Source organism: Theobroma cacao, chromosome 10 (assembly GCF_053813885.1).
Source record: "Theobroma cacao isolate CCN51 chromosome 10, ASM5381388v1, whole genome shotgun sequence".
Classification (NCBI taxonomy): domain Eukaryota; kingdom Viridiplantae; phylum Streptophyta; class Magnoliopsida; order Malvales; family Malvaceae; genus Theobroma; species Theobroma cacao.
Window position 1 is genome coordinate 9,707,683 of NC_142648.1, and position 13,935 is coordinate 9,721,617.

The 13,935-nt window shown below is 33.4% G+C and overlaps 2 protein-coding genes across 2 annotated transcripts; both read left to right on the forward strand.

Annotated features, from left to right (window-relative positions):
- Window positions 1-1,377: 1,377 nt before the first annotated feature.
- LOC18586683 (putative disease resistance protein At1g50180) lies at window positions 1,378-5,088 on the forward strand. The gene is made up of 2 exons (XM_018128686.2): window positions 1,378-2,678; window positions 3,549-5,088. The coding sequence occupies exons 1-2, from the start codon at window positions 1,577-1,579 to the stop codon at window positions 4,883-4,885; spliced, it is 2,439 nt and encodes an 812-aa protein (XP_017984175.2). The 5' UTR covers window positions 1,378-1,576; the 3' UTR covers window positions 4,886-5,088.
- Window positions 5,089-12,460: 7,372 nt separating this feature from the next.
- Window positions 12,461-13,513, forward strand: LOC148760361 (uncharacterized). The gene is made up of 2 exons (XM_088810472.1): window positions 12,461-13,010; window positions 13,227-13,513. The coding sequence occupies exons 1-2, from the start codon at window positions 12,461-12,463 to the stop codon at window positions 13,511-13,513; spliced, it is 837 nt and encodes a 278-aa protein (XP_088666598.1).
- The last annotated feature ends 422 nt before the right edge of the window (window positions 13,514-13,935 follow it).

The window sequence follows — 13,935 nt, forward strand, 5'->3', positions numbered from 1 at the left end:
ATAATAATTATTATGATTTATTACAATATTTGACTGATAATAATAATTTTAGAATAAAAAAATAAAAAATAAAAAAAATATATATTTTATTATATTAATTATTTATTTTTATTTTATTGTTTAATATTAATAATTTATAATTAATTAAAATATTTATAATTAATAACTTAAATATCAATATTTTAGTATAATTTAATTAATAATATTTTAATTAATAATATTTTAATTAATAATATTTTTTATAATTTAATATTATTATTATTAAAATATTAATAATTTTTTATTTTTTATTTATACTCATTAAAAATTTAATATATTAGTAATTTAATAAATAAAACATTAATAGTTTAAAATATTAATATTATAATATTTTAATCATATTAATATTAATAATGTTTAAATTATATATAAAATATTAATATTTTAAATTTTACAAATAATTTTTCTTTTTTATTCTATTTTTCCTTTTTCTTTTTTTCTTCTTCATGGGTCGGTCGCCGAAAAGGTGACCGGTGTATTAAAACGCAAATCTTGGGCACCATGTGGCCGGATCTGGCCACTACGGCGCCAGATCGGTGCTTCCCTGGGGCTAGATCTGGCCGTAGAGTGCTAGATCCAACGGTGGGATCTGATCGGAAAACATCAGATCCGGTGCTTCTCGCAATCAGATTTGACCGTTGAATACCAGATCTGGCTGGATCTCCGTTTGAATCTTATTCGACCATATTCAGTCATGAAAATAATTATAATTTAAAAATAAAAAATAAAAATAAAGAAAAAGTAAAAAAATTAAAATAAAAATTTATATTAATTATTTATTAATAAATTATTAATGTTTAAATTGAAAATACAAATGGAGAAAAAATTAAAAAGAAATTGAAAGAAAAAATCATATTAATAATTGAATAATAAATTATTAATATTTTTTAAAATTTTAATGAAAATAAAATTAAAAGATTAAAAAGGAAAAATATTATTGAATTATAGTAATGAGTTAACTTGTATAGTTAACTAAATTATAAAAAAATAATTTTATCATTTTTTTAACTATTTAAAAATATTTTTATTAATTAATTATGAAAATAAATTATAATAATAATAATTTCTACTCTATTTCATTCTATAAACTAAATTATATAATAATTATTTTATTTTATAAATAAAACGTATCATCACTTTTTAACTTTATTAAAAAAAAAACAAATAATCTGTGGATAAGTCGTCTTTAAATCAATGAAAAGCTTACAACCTTAAAGTCGTCATTGTTTTGTTGAAGATTAACTCTTCACACGTCATTTGATGATTAAGTCTTCACATCATTCTAATAAAAGTGTGTAGATACCATTCACTGTTTTTGAAAAAATTAAATAACAAATAATCTCTCAATAATTCTAGTTCGCTCAACGAAAAGCTTACAACCTTGAAGAAAGTTATTGCTGATGACAAAGTAGCCCTTGCACAATGTCACACCGGTTCTGACAAGAGTTTATGATACCACTCGCTATTTAACTTTCCCCAAAAAAAAAGCAAAGATTACAGTTCCTTTCGGTCCTCACACTTCCCTTGAAAAGTTGCCATGGCGGAGTTTATCATGTCTTACGCGTTGGAGAGGCTTGGCGATTTCCTAATAGGAGAAGTGAAATTCTTCCAAGGTGTTGGCCAAGAATTGGATCACGTAAACACTCAGCTGCAGTGGATGAAGGCGTTCTTGAAAGATGCATCTGCAAAGCAAGACAAAGATGAGAGAATAAGAAACTGGATGGCGGAGATCCAAATTCTCGCTTACGATATAGAAGATATCGTTGAAAGCCTTGCCCTCGAAGTTGAATCCACGAAGAAAGCTGGTGCAAAATTTGCAATCTGGAACCCAGTAAAAACAAAGTACAATCTTGGTTCAAAGCTGGAGGACATCAATGTCCGGATTTCTGATTTGACAAAGAGTCTGAAAGCCTTTGGTATAAGGGAATTACCCATCACAGAGGGCTCCAATTCTGCGATTGACCGGAAGCCGAAGAGAAGTTCAAGCCTCTGGAAGAATTATCCTCACATTCCTGAAAATCCTGTTGGAGTTGACGAAGATGTAAATTTATTGGTGAAAAAATTGGTAGGTGAAGAACGTCGTGGAGGTGTTTGGCGGTGTTGTGCGGGTGGCTTTGCAGAGACTAGCCAAGGCGATAACCTGAGGAAGCATCGGGTTGTCTCGATTTGTGGCATGGGCGGTATAGGAAAGACCACCCTTGCTAAGAAGGTCTACAGCCATGCCAAAGTTAGACAAGGTTTTGATCACTTTGTGTGGATAAATATATCCCAACAATGGGAAAAGAGGAGTACTTGGGAACAAATTTTGTTCAAGCTTAGTCCCCCCAGTAAGGAGCAGAGAGAGGAGATTGAGAAAATGAGGGACGACGACATGGCCGAAATGGTCTTCAAAGAACTACAGAAGAAGAAATGCTTGGTGGTTCTTGATGACATCTGGGATGTGCATGCTTGGAAAATCTTGAGTGCTGGGTTCCCGACCGAGGACACAGGTAGTAAAATAATACTTACCACTCGCAAAAAAGAAGTCGCCAGGCACGCAGATCCGAGATGTTATATACACGAACCACGGTGCCTGAATGAGGCAAGAAGCTGGGAGTTATTTCAAAGAATTGCACTCCCTCGCCCGCCGGATGATCAAGGTCTGACATATCTCACTCGTAACTTCCTTATTATAAATGCTTTCTCATTCTTATTGTTATATAGTAGTTTAATTTCTACCTTCTTACTTGGGTTATATTTTGGATCCCGTCTTGCTCACATCTTATTTTATTCACACACTGATCTCCTTCTAGTTTGTTACTTTTTTCACTTCTAATTTCTATTTTAGGATACTTGAAAATAACGTTTATTTTTCCATAATCAAAAATTTGTTTCCAATGTTACCTTTTATTGAAATACTAACTAAGTTTTACGACTTCTAATAGCAATAACAAAAAAAGTATCTTGTGATTTCAGGCGGAATAAATTTTCACAATGAGGTGTAAAATATGATAGTTAACTATCCTATGTTTTTGTGGCTAGAATTTTCTTGACACCGTTAAAAATATTATCAGAATATATCTTACTTGGTTAAATTAATATTAATAGTAAAATAAAATATAAACTTTTTAAAAATTCTTCAAAAAGCAGAAATAAACACAAGGTAATTAAGTGTTATATTTTAAAGTTCAGAGGACAAATTTATTCTCCCTCAAACCGTAGGGTATTTGCCAAAGAATAAAATACTTGAGCTAATTGACTCCACTTCGTCACCAAGCTTGCGAAAGAGGCTTGCTGTTTTGTTTACAAATTCACATCTTTGTTCTCAAGTTAATTTAAACACCTTAATTGTTTTGTTTGTTCTCAAGTTAATTTAAACACCTTAATTACTCACATCTTTGACAAATTCACAAATTCGCATCATTTCCCTTAGTTGTTATATCGACCCATTTCCCTTAATTGTGCTTCTAATCACCTCATTGACCAAGTTGACAGTAATCTTAAATTTTAATTTAAACATGTCCTTGCAGATGCGAGAAACGGTTATGGTTTGGAAAAGTTAGGGAAGGAGATGGTGAAACATTGTAAGGGTTTGCCATTAGCCATCACTGTGCTTGGAGGTCTTTTGTCCACAAAGCTGACATTTGATGAGTGGGATAAAGTCCATGAAAATATTAAATCATATTTGAACCGCCAAGACGAAAGCTTCTCAATTCCTGAAGTGCTGGCCTTAAGTTATGATGATTTGCCCCAACGACTGAAACCATTGTTCCTTTATCTAGGCATATTCCCAGAGGATTTTCTGATATCTGTAAAGAAATTGACTAACTTGTGGATAGCGGAGGGTATGATACCACCTGTTTCCGGTTATGAAGGGGAAGAGACAATGGAGGACGTTGCTTATCGTTACTTAGATGAAATGGCTGAAAGGTACATGGTTCAAGTAGAAAAAAGAAGTCCAACTGGGAGGATTAAGACTTGTCGCATGCATGATCTGATGCGAGATCTTTGTTTGTCGAGGGCTCAAGGGGAAGACATTTGTGATGTTGCAAACCTTAATGATAAAAACAAGCACAACGATTTTTTTCAATCCATCACAACCAAGATGATGAAGCCAACTGGTAGAATTCGCAGACTTTCGGTTAATCTGAGGAACTTTAGTGGGCATATTGGATTGGAAAATGAACATTATCCTCCCATTAGGTCTATATTAGGCTTCTCCTTGCAAGAACATAGTGGAATAAGTCAGCAGCTAATGGAATCCATGGTCAATAAGTTCAAGCTGCTTCGAATCTTAGATCTTGATAACGTTAAGGGTTTTAAAATACCTGACGAAATAGGAAAACTAGTCCATTTAAGACTCTTAAATGTAGCATCGGCCTGGATTGGAGAACTTCCATCATCGATGGGTGACTTGAGCTGCTTGTTGACTCTGTATCTTGATCGTCAATATTCAACATCAAGAATGCCCGATGTGTTCTGGAAGATGGAACGACTGAGGCATCTGTATCTCCCTCCTGACTGTGGCTATGAGACAGAAAGACTGCGATTTGCCAATCTTGGCAACCTGCAGACACTATTTAACTTCCCTTCACGCCATGCAGATGTAAAAGATCTCATCACATTGACAAATCTCAGAAAATTGGTGATCGTTATAGAGGATGAGGCCTCTTTAGGATCATTCCAGGAGATTTTCGAACCCGGAACTGTTACATTTAATCACCTTCGCTCCCTGATAATAAAGCCAAAATGGATATCCTTCAACAGTACTCTTGATGTTGAAAAGGTTACTGCATGCTGTCCTCGCCTCTGCAAGTTGAAACTACATGGAAAAAAGGTATATGAGAGGGGTACCAATGCCTCCTGAATGGGCTTAGACTTGCTTAGAAAGGGATGCTTTGCTTTACATCCACGTACGCTATTATCGTTTTCTTTAGTTTTTCCTGTCCTGCACTACTTTGAGTGATGTATTTTTCTAAGTGTTTACTACTTGTTTCATATTTGGTGTGCTCGATGTAATCTTAATTTCATCAATAAAATAACTTTGTCGGTTTGTTCTATTTTCAAAAAGGAATAATTGTATGGGTTATCTTTCCTTTATATCTGTTATGTATTTTTTAGCTGCATATTGAATTTAAAATTAAAAATCTCGATTTTAGTAATTAGGTTAATGTATTGCATTAATTATTTATTTCTCTAAATAACTAAATGGACATGAGTCAATTTTTTTATTAAATTTCATATACTTTTTTAATTTCACTATAAATATTATTTTTTTAAAAAAAATTAATAATTTTATTACTCAATACCATAGCTTGAACCACCACGGACTCTATGATTACAATATAGTGTAGTAAAATAAAAAGTAGCATATAGAAAAAGAAAACCCAAAGGCTCCTATTTCCCGAATTTAGGGATGATCGAAAATCTCAATAAAGTTGTTTAAGACCCTATCAAAAACTCAATACGGCTGTCCAAAGCAAAGAGTCCTGCATTGAAAGTTGTACAAACAACTTTATCTCACTAAATTAACTTTTTCCAGGTTCCTTTGTCATACGCACTGGACGTTCTGTGTAAGAATGGAAAATACGTTCAATCTGTCCTAACCTTCTCATTCATAGATTAAATGTTGTTCAAACATAACTAATATGCTAGTATGAGCCTTAGCTAATTTGTGGTTGCATAGAAATTGCATTTTGAGATATTTATGTGTGATATTTTGTTATTCATAATAATATTGAGGAAGTTTTTTATTTATAAGTTTATGATTTAAATTTTATTTATACTTATGTACATAAAGTTCATGGAACTATATATGCTTTACAAAGGAATTGTTTTAGAATACAATTTTGAGATCCTTATGCATCAAAGCATTGTTCTTAAAAGTTCTTAATCATTGTATTATTGAGACGGGGCATCGATAATGCTCAGAGATCGACACATGCTATGTTTCTTGTGAAGTAACCAACTTCTCCCGTAAGTTGAAGTATAGAGATACTTGAAACTAGCATATGGGTGTTTGCCATGGATGAGCAAGTTCACTGAACATGACCTTATATGAGAAGTGCATTTTGTATTTCACTCTAGTGTCTATACAATGTTTCTTATGTGTCAGTCGTGTAACTACTCTTTGGACTTAAGACACCATGTTGTCTTAAATGTGGAGTGTTATGCTTTGATTTCATCCTTACAGATGCCTAACCAAGGATGCCAAACATAGGATACTTTTGGGTATAGTATGAAGCATATAAAGGCAAATGAGTGGTCAAGATAGGAATCATCACCCCAAGTGATCCAAGGAGAAATATCTCATTAGTTTTTGGTTGACATTAGCTTAATCAAATCCTTGGCCAAGGTGATTAGGAGATTATGAGCTGAGTTTCACAAGTCTCTATAAAGCTAATGATCAAATTGTAGGAACAAATATAAAGGTCAATAAAAGTAGATATTGCACCACACTTTTATCATCTTTAGGATATATGATAAGAGAATGAATTACATTATAAGACTGTACACTGAAAGGTTGTCAAACAATTTTTTGACTCTTCTAACAATTGGGTGGTCATAATGCATTGCTAGATGCCAATCTTAGTTAATGGAAGTAAGCCATCAATCAATTGCATTGCCAACATGTTAAGAACCTAATGCGTTATACACAAAGATTGCATTATAAATTAAATTGAGAGTGAGATGATTAAGTTAGACAGAATCACATACTAGGCATTTATAATTGTAATGCCTTGATTGCAAAATATAAATGAAATTGATTTTGATTTTAATTTCCAAGGACTTAATTAAAAAAGTTTAATTAAGTAATGGGTCCAATATTATAATGTGTTATAATATTGAGGGCTTAATTGTAAAATTAAAGTTATTTTGACCTAACTATATAAGTCACATTTTAACTATTTTCGATATGAGAGACTTTAACAATTGATGAAAACCTAATTTTATCTAGAAAAAGAAAAAAAAAGCTTTCTCTCTTTGCTGCCACTCCCTTTGTATGAAAGACGAAATTGCATATGAAGAAAATTTCAAGAAAGGTTTGGGCAACATGTGAAAAAGAAGAAAAGGATAATTGTTATTCTCTTTGCTAGCACAAAGTATAGTTAAAAGCTCTCTCCTTGCTGAATGTTTGTGTGTAATCGTGTGTACTATTGTTGGCGGCCAAGCACTTGATTAGCTATGGTTCTTGTTCCTTGTGGTGTTCTTGGGACTGCTTCGAGAATTGCCATTGTGATTGCAAAATCACTTGGCAAGGTAACTTTCTGAATTTTAATTAATTTTGTGCCTTTACGTGCTAAATATCACCAAGGGGTGGAGCCATGATTTGGTTGTTTAATTCAAGTTTTAATGCTTGTTTCACTGTGCATATTTTGATCATGTCATCCATACACAAACCCATTAGTAATATCAAAGCCTTCCTTGGTTTGATTTTAACACATTTTTATGTCTAATTGTTGTTAATGCTTTGTTGAAAAGGAATATGAGATGTTCGGGTTTTGTTCAACACAAAGTAGTATGTTTTAAAGTTTTACAATTTATTCTAGTTATTTTGATTTCTGGACAGATTTAATTGTTAATTTTATGCCTTATTTATCATAATATTAATCTCATTTTAATGTCAAAATATTGCATATTAACAAGTGCATGAGATGCAAAATTAATTTAGCAAATAAAGATTCAATCTCACGACATTATGGTGTGATTTAAATGACAGAATTCGATTTTGTCCAGCCATGGTATTAGTTCATTTTCAGTCATAAAAATGAGGTTTAAAGGTCTTATAAAACATTGGAAATTTAAGGAATCAATATACGCTGGAAGTGTTCCAAGAAAGGTTCATGATCAATAGCTGATGGTGATGGAAAAGCCACCAAAACATAGTTGAAATCGCTATTACCTGTTGTAGTCTCAGTCATGATTTTGGTTAGCTTGGCAACCAAGAATATACTTTAATTTGTGCAATTAGTTGCAACAATTGCCTGAGTATTTTGTTATGGAAATAGTTTCATAAATTATGTAAATTGTTGACAAAAATTTTAAGGAATTAAATCCCTAAAATTGAGCCACCATGAAACTAAAAAGGTGGGCAAAATCATTACTACTTCTGTAGCTATATAGTCATGGTTTAGAGTGTTTTAGATAGCCAAAAAGGTTTCCTAAAATCTTGCAAAACTTATTATGGAATTCTTTCATAAGTTGGCTGTCAAGATGAGTTTAATTAGGAATTAAATTCCTAATTTTATGTCACCAAAAAACTTCAAAAAAGAGTCAAAACCGTTGTAGCCACCTACAGTTACGGGTAACAGTTTTTGAATATTTTAAACAGACAAATCAGTTCTTGAAATCCTACAAAAATTATTTTGAAATTGTTCCAAAAGTTGGCTATCAAGATAAATTTAATTGGGAATTAAATTCCTAAAAATAAGCCACCATAATGCCATAAAATCAGGACATGTTTGCTGTTGCCTGTAGCTGGACATTGTCATGGAATTGATTTAGATTTGACATAAAAAATTTAAAGATTAAATTGTCTAAGATATTTTCTAACGAGATTAGGTAATAATAGACATTCAATCTTTAATTAAATGAGATTAATAAGATAGTTACCAAATGTTTAGGAACACAAAATAAAATTATTTTAATTTGTAACAAAATTTTAATTTTATACTAATAAGATTAGGAGTCAATGAGTTACTAATATTGATTAGTAAAACTCTCCAAAGTTAGTATTAAAATTGCAAACATGAAAATTTGAAATTAACAAAATATAAATGTTGGAAAATTGCTAATCTCGAATACTTCATATGATTAACAATTTGAATGAGACAAGTTTTTTAAATATTTATATGTTCATGTTGATGGATGTATGTGGATGATTATGGACTTAGGCCCAATATGATTGTGCTATGATTGAATGTATATTTTATCATGGTATTTATTTATTGAAAAAGGTCTGTGCATCCTACCTTTCTCTCGATTTTCTAGAATTGTAAAATTCTCTCCTCACTTAACTCTCTTCGGATATACCACAAGGTTTCTTCACTAAAATTTAATACTTACATCTAAGTATAGAATTAGGATTAGTTTAGGAGTTATTTTACAATTCGAAGATGAAAATACAAAAACGCCATGAAGATAAGAGAGAGGAAAGACTACAAGATGTTGTTTGTTATCCCTTAGGTTTGACCAAGTTAATTTCCTTTGATGGCTCAAGGAAATTAGTATAGATAAAGTCCATAATTAGCCAAAGTAGTATGCATGTGATAGATTTATGTTATACAATAAATAAATGCTATGCATGCCAAGATAAGACTTCAATAAAAATAAATAATGAGATCCCTCGATAAATATTGAGTCACATGCTAGCATGATTAAGTTACCTTCCACCAGATAGCAAAATAACCTGACTGTTCTTTTATTTAAAGACTTGTTGAGCACACTCAAGGTCACACTTTTACTCGAGTATGTTTGAGCTATTGGTGGGTCTTACTCAACTAGTTTCATAAAATCTAGATGCTTGGAAACTTGATTATTATAGAAAATAGAGGCAGTGGCTAGGTGAAACATATATGATATGTTTAGGCAATGTGTTGTCACCTAGTTGATCTAGGAGTTGTATAGAGATACAATTGTTAAGCTCAGTTATCTACCTAATCCACTTATCATGGTTTATTGAGCATACTCAAGGTCATGATTAGAATGGATAGGGATCCTAGTTTACTAAGAGAATCCTCGCAGAGATCTCTCAAGGTGATATGGAGGGTTATTGCAAGACCTTGACCTTTATAGACTCGTAGATAGAAGTAGACGTGATATCCCTGATTAGGGGTAAGTTCGTCATTTCCTTAGTAAGCTCCTAAAAGTAAGTTTTAAACAATATTAAGGCTTAAGTAGGCCTAAGGCATGAATGAATAATGAAAATATGGGTAAAATGACGAAGGAAAGGAAAATGATGATGATTTTCATGGTAGGGGCAAAATGGTCATTTTTCACCTTGGGTCAAAATTTTTAAGTTTTCATGAACCCGAGCATTTCTAGACCATTATGGATCTTGTCCTGGTGTCAAAAGAGTAAAAGATTGCATAAAAGATTGGAAGAGGACAAGCTAATTTGTGGAGGGGTATTTTCGTAATTTAAGTGAAGTGGATAAGCGTGGGCTATAAATATCTTATTCTTCTAGCAGTTTCTACATTCTTCAGCAGGTTTTCTTCTTCTTCTTCCTCTCATCTCACGTTGCTTCCATCCCCCATGAAAGCTTGATAGGAAAGCTCCACAACCTTCCTCAAATAGCTCCAAATTTCATGCTTTTGGTGCACTCTTTCCATAAACCCTTGTGCTCTTCCACTCCCCCTCCTTAAAACCCTTGAAAAAAATCTTATTTCCATACTTTCTCTCACTAGTTTGGTGTTTTAGAGAGAGAAAGAGGAAGCTTCAAAAAAATAGCTTGAAAGCTTTGGAAAGAATTTCAAATACAAGCTACCAAGGTGAGTAGTACACTAGAATTGAGTTTTGGTGTTGAGAATGATTAGTGTTTAGATTTAAGGGTGAATTGGTATTTAGGGTTGTTCATTCATTTTAGAGTGATAAGGGTAGTGAGAATAGATAACCATTTAAATGGCCATTGAAAGCTAGCTAAGAGAAAACTTTTAGAATTTATAAGTATGTGGCTTGAATCAATGGTGATGCTAATGTGATAATAGGTTCCAACGAAGCCCCATCTCCCCAATTGGACAATTAGAGAGGTAGAGTCGATAAAAGGCTCAACAAATACCCGTGAGTGGACTTGCATTTCAAAATTGTTTTGGGAATGTAAACTTATTTGCACAATATACTTGAATGATTTCATCCAGTTTTCCTTTAAAAATGTACCTTGAGAACAAGCGTTTGGTGAAGTGTTTTTATCTTGTGAAAATGTGCTATACAATGGTTTATGTGTTATCACAATATGATAATATGCATCATATGCATTGGGTGCTTCTTTGTATGTTGATGTGGACCCAACTATGTGCGAGTAGGAGTGTGCATAAGTCGATGATGACCCGACTATGTGCGAGTAGAAGTGCGCATAAGCCAATGATGGCCCGACTATGTGCGAGTAGGAGTGCGCATAAGCCGATGATGACCCAGCCATGTGCTAATGGGGAGTGCACATGGGCTGATGATGATGGGAAAGTGTGCATGATGATGAATATATATATATATATATATACATGTATAGATATGCGTGTTATAGAAAGTTCATGAATATGTATATGGTTGAAATGTATGTGAAATTTGACATGTTAAACTTTGGGAAATTATATGAGTTTTATGTTGTGTTGGTCATGTGAACAGGGTGGCCTTTGCTTGAGGGAATGGGGAAATTTTTGCTGGTGCCCTATTTCTCGCTGCAGTGAAAAACTCTCGGGTTTGGAGGGGTGGTGCTGGCCGGAATCTCGTTGTAGAAAGAATGTTACTGTAGCTTTTCGCTGCAGCGAGAATGAATCTCGCTGCAACGAAAAACTTTCTGTTTTGCTTCTTACCTTGTTCGGTTGTTGTCCCATTTTCCCCTTCTTTGATACCATAGTTAAGCATGAACTTCCATGGTTAAGGAATTAATGAATTAAGTTTGAAATGAGGAGGTTTAAAGAGAAACCCTCGGGCAGTTGAGGAAACCCTTGTCCTGCTAATAATGAGAGTTGAACGTCGCTACAACGAGGACTTGTCGTTTATTTTATTAGATTCGCATGAATGCTATTAAAGTTTTCATTCTCCAGATCCTTTGTTGAGCATGTACCCTTTTCATAAAGTGAATTACTCATGAGGGGTTTTAATAAGAACTAGAATAAATTGTATTATTTTGAAAAAAAAAACGAATGCATCATGATTTCGTTAAACATTCCTTATTGTTTCCTTGTTCCCTTCTTGTTCACTCACTGTATTTATACTCACCATTTTTAACTTCATGTTTTCAGATCAAGAGGCAGCCGGTAGCTAGGTCGAGGTGACCTTATAGATTTGTATCTTTGGTAGGTATCAATGGCATTCAGTAGCTACCCCTACACTGTGGTCACTCCGCTGGAAGCCTAGAGTTATTTTTGTTGTAACTATGTACATGAGATGTAAATTATTAAATTATGTCTGGACAATATATGTACACTTGATCGGTATGCCACTATGAGTTGGCAATGTTTAGTATTATTTTGATTCAAAGTTATGGAATGAAGCTTAGTAACTTTTAATGGAATGGTGAAAAGGTTATTTAATAGGCTTGCTTGGGCTTAATGGACTACGTCCATTAGGCTCATGCGCCAGTCATGGCCCAGAATTTGGATCGTGACACTTATCATCTTGAAGAAAATAGTGGGAGCAATCAATTTAAAATTAACTATCTCATCTAAATTGATTGTAATATGTGAATACTTATATATGCTCTTTAAATGTCTAAGTTGATAGAATGGGAATACACATCACTTTGCAAGGCATATATGATGCCATTATGAAATCCAAGCCAAAATGTTTGGATTGGTATATCAAGTTGAGAAATGTTCTCAAACATCTATTAAGATCAGATGTGATAAAGGAAGATATCTTTGCCTTATTGACAAGGTCCAATAATGAGAAGGTTCTAGAAGCTTCACCTTTGACCATGTACATGATTGCGGTCAATCTATCTACCATTGATCCGTCATCATGGGTATTAGATACTAGATGTGGGTCACACCTATGTAGTGACAAAATGACGCTGGAAACAAGTAGAGGATTAACGAAAGGAGTAATGGTCCTAAGAGTAGGAAATGGAGCAAAAATTGCTGCATTGGTTGTAGGGACAATTACCATATCTTTACTTTCTGGGTTGATCTTGGAATTAAGAGACTGGTACTATGTCCCTTCCATATCTCAAAACATCATATTTGTGTCATACTTGGCATTATATGATGATTTTGAATTTAGCATTAAGGGCAATTGTTGTTCTTTGTCCAAGGGAGAAATGCACTATGGTGCAGGTACACATTCAAATAGTCTCTATATCCTTGATCTTAATATACCCATACTCAATACGAAGGTCAAGAAGGAAAAGAAAGATGATCCAAGACTATTTTACATATGGCATTGTAGGCTTTGACATATCAATGAGACTCATTCAACTAAGTTACACAAACAAAGTTATATCGATCCATTTAATTATGAATCTCATGGAATTTGTGAGTGTTGTCTCCTAGGAAAGATGGCCAAGTCGCCTTTCACCAAAAAGGGTGAACGAGTTAGGGTGTTGCTAGGACTTGTACATTCGAATGTATGTTGTCCTATGAATACTAGTGCTAGAAGAGGATACTCCTACTTCATCACTTTCACAGATGACCATTCTTATTATGGTTATGTGTATTTGATGAGATATACATATGAATCCTTTAAAAAGTTCAAAGAATACAGAGTAGAGGTTAAGAAACAAATTGGGAAGAGCATTCTCACTCTTATATCTGATCAAGGAAGGGGATATCTTAGCTAAGAGTTTCAAGATTATCTAAAAAAGAATGGGATTCTTACACAATGGACTTCTCTTAGGACTCTTCAGCATAATGGGGTGTGTGAAAGAATGAATTGAACATTGTTGGTGTCACATCCCATATTTTGGAGGGATCATGATCGACGCATTGACCTAGATGGGTATAGCTCGTTAGGCCCAAGCAAGCCTTTCAACCTCAATCAATCTTCAATCACATATATGCATAAATAAATGTAAATATAAACATCCATGTATAAATGTAAGTACACGATTATGGACTTCTCAAAATAAAAGGTGTGCACACTTTATTCATATAATATGTACCCAATACATTCAATATAGAAACTGTACAGGCATCCCAGATGCTCATATAGGCTCGCAGGCCATCATTCATAACATACACATAATCTCATGAAAATAAACTT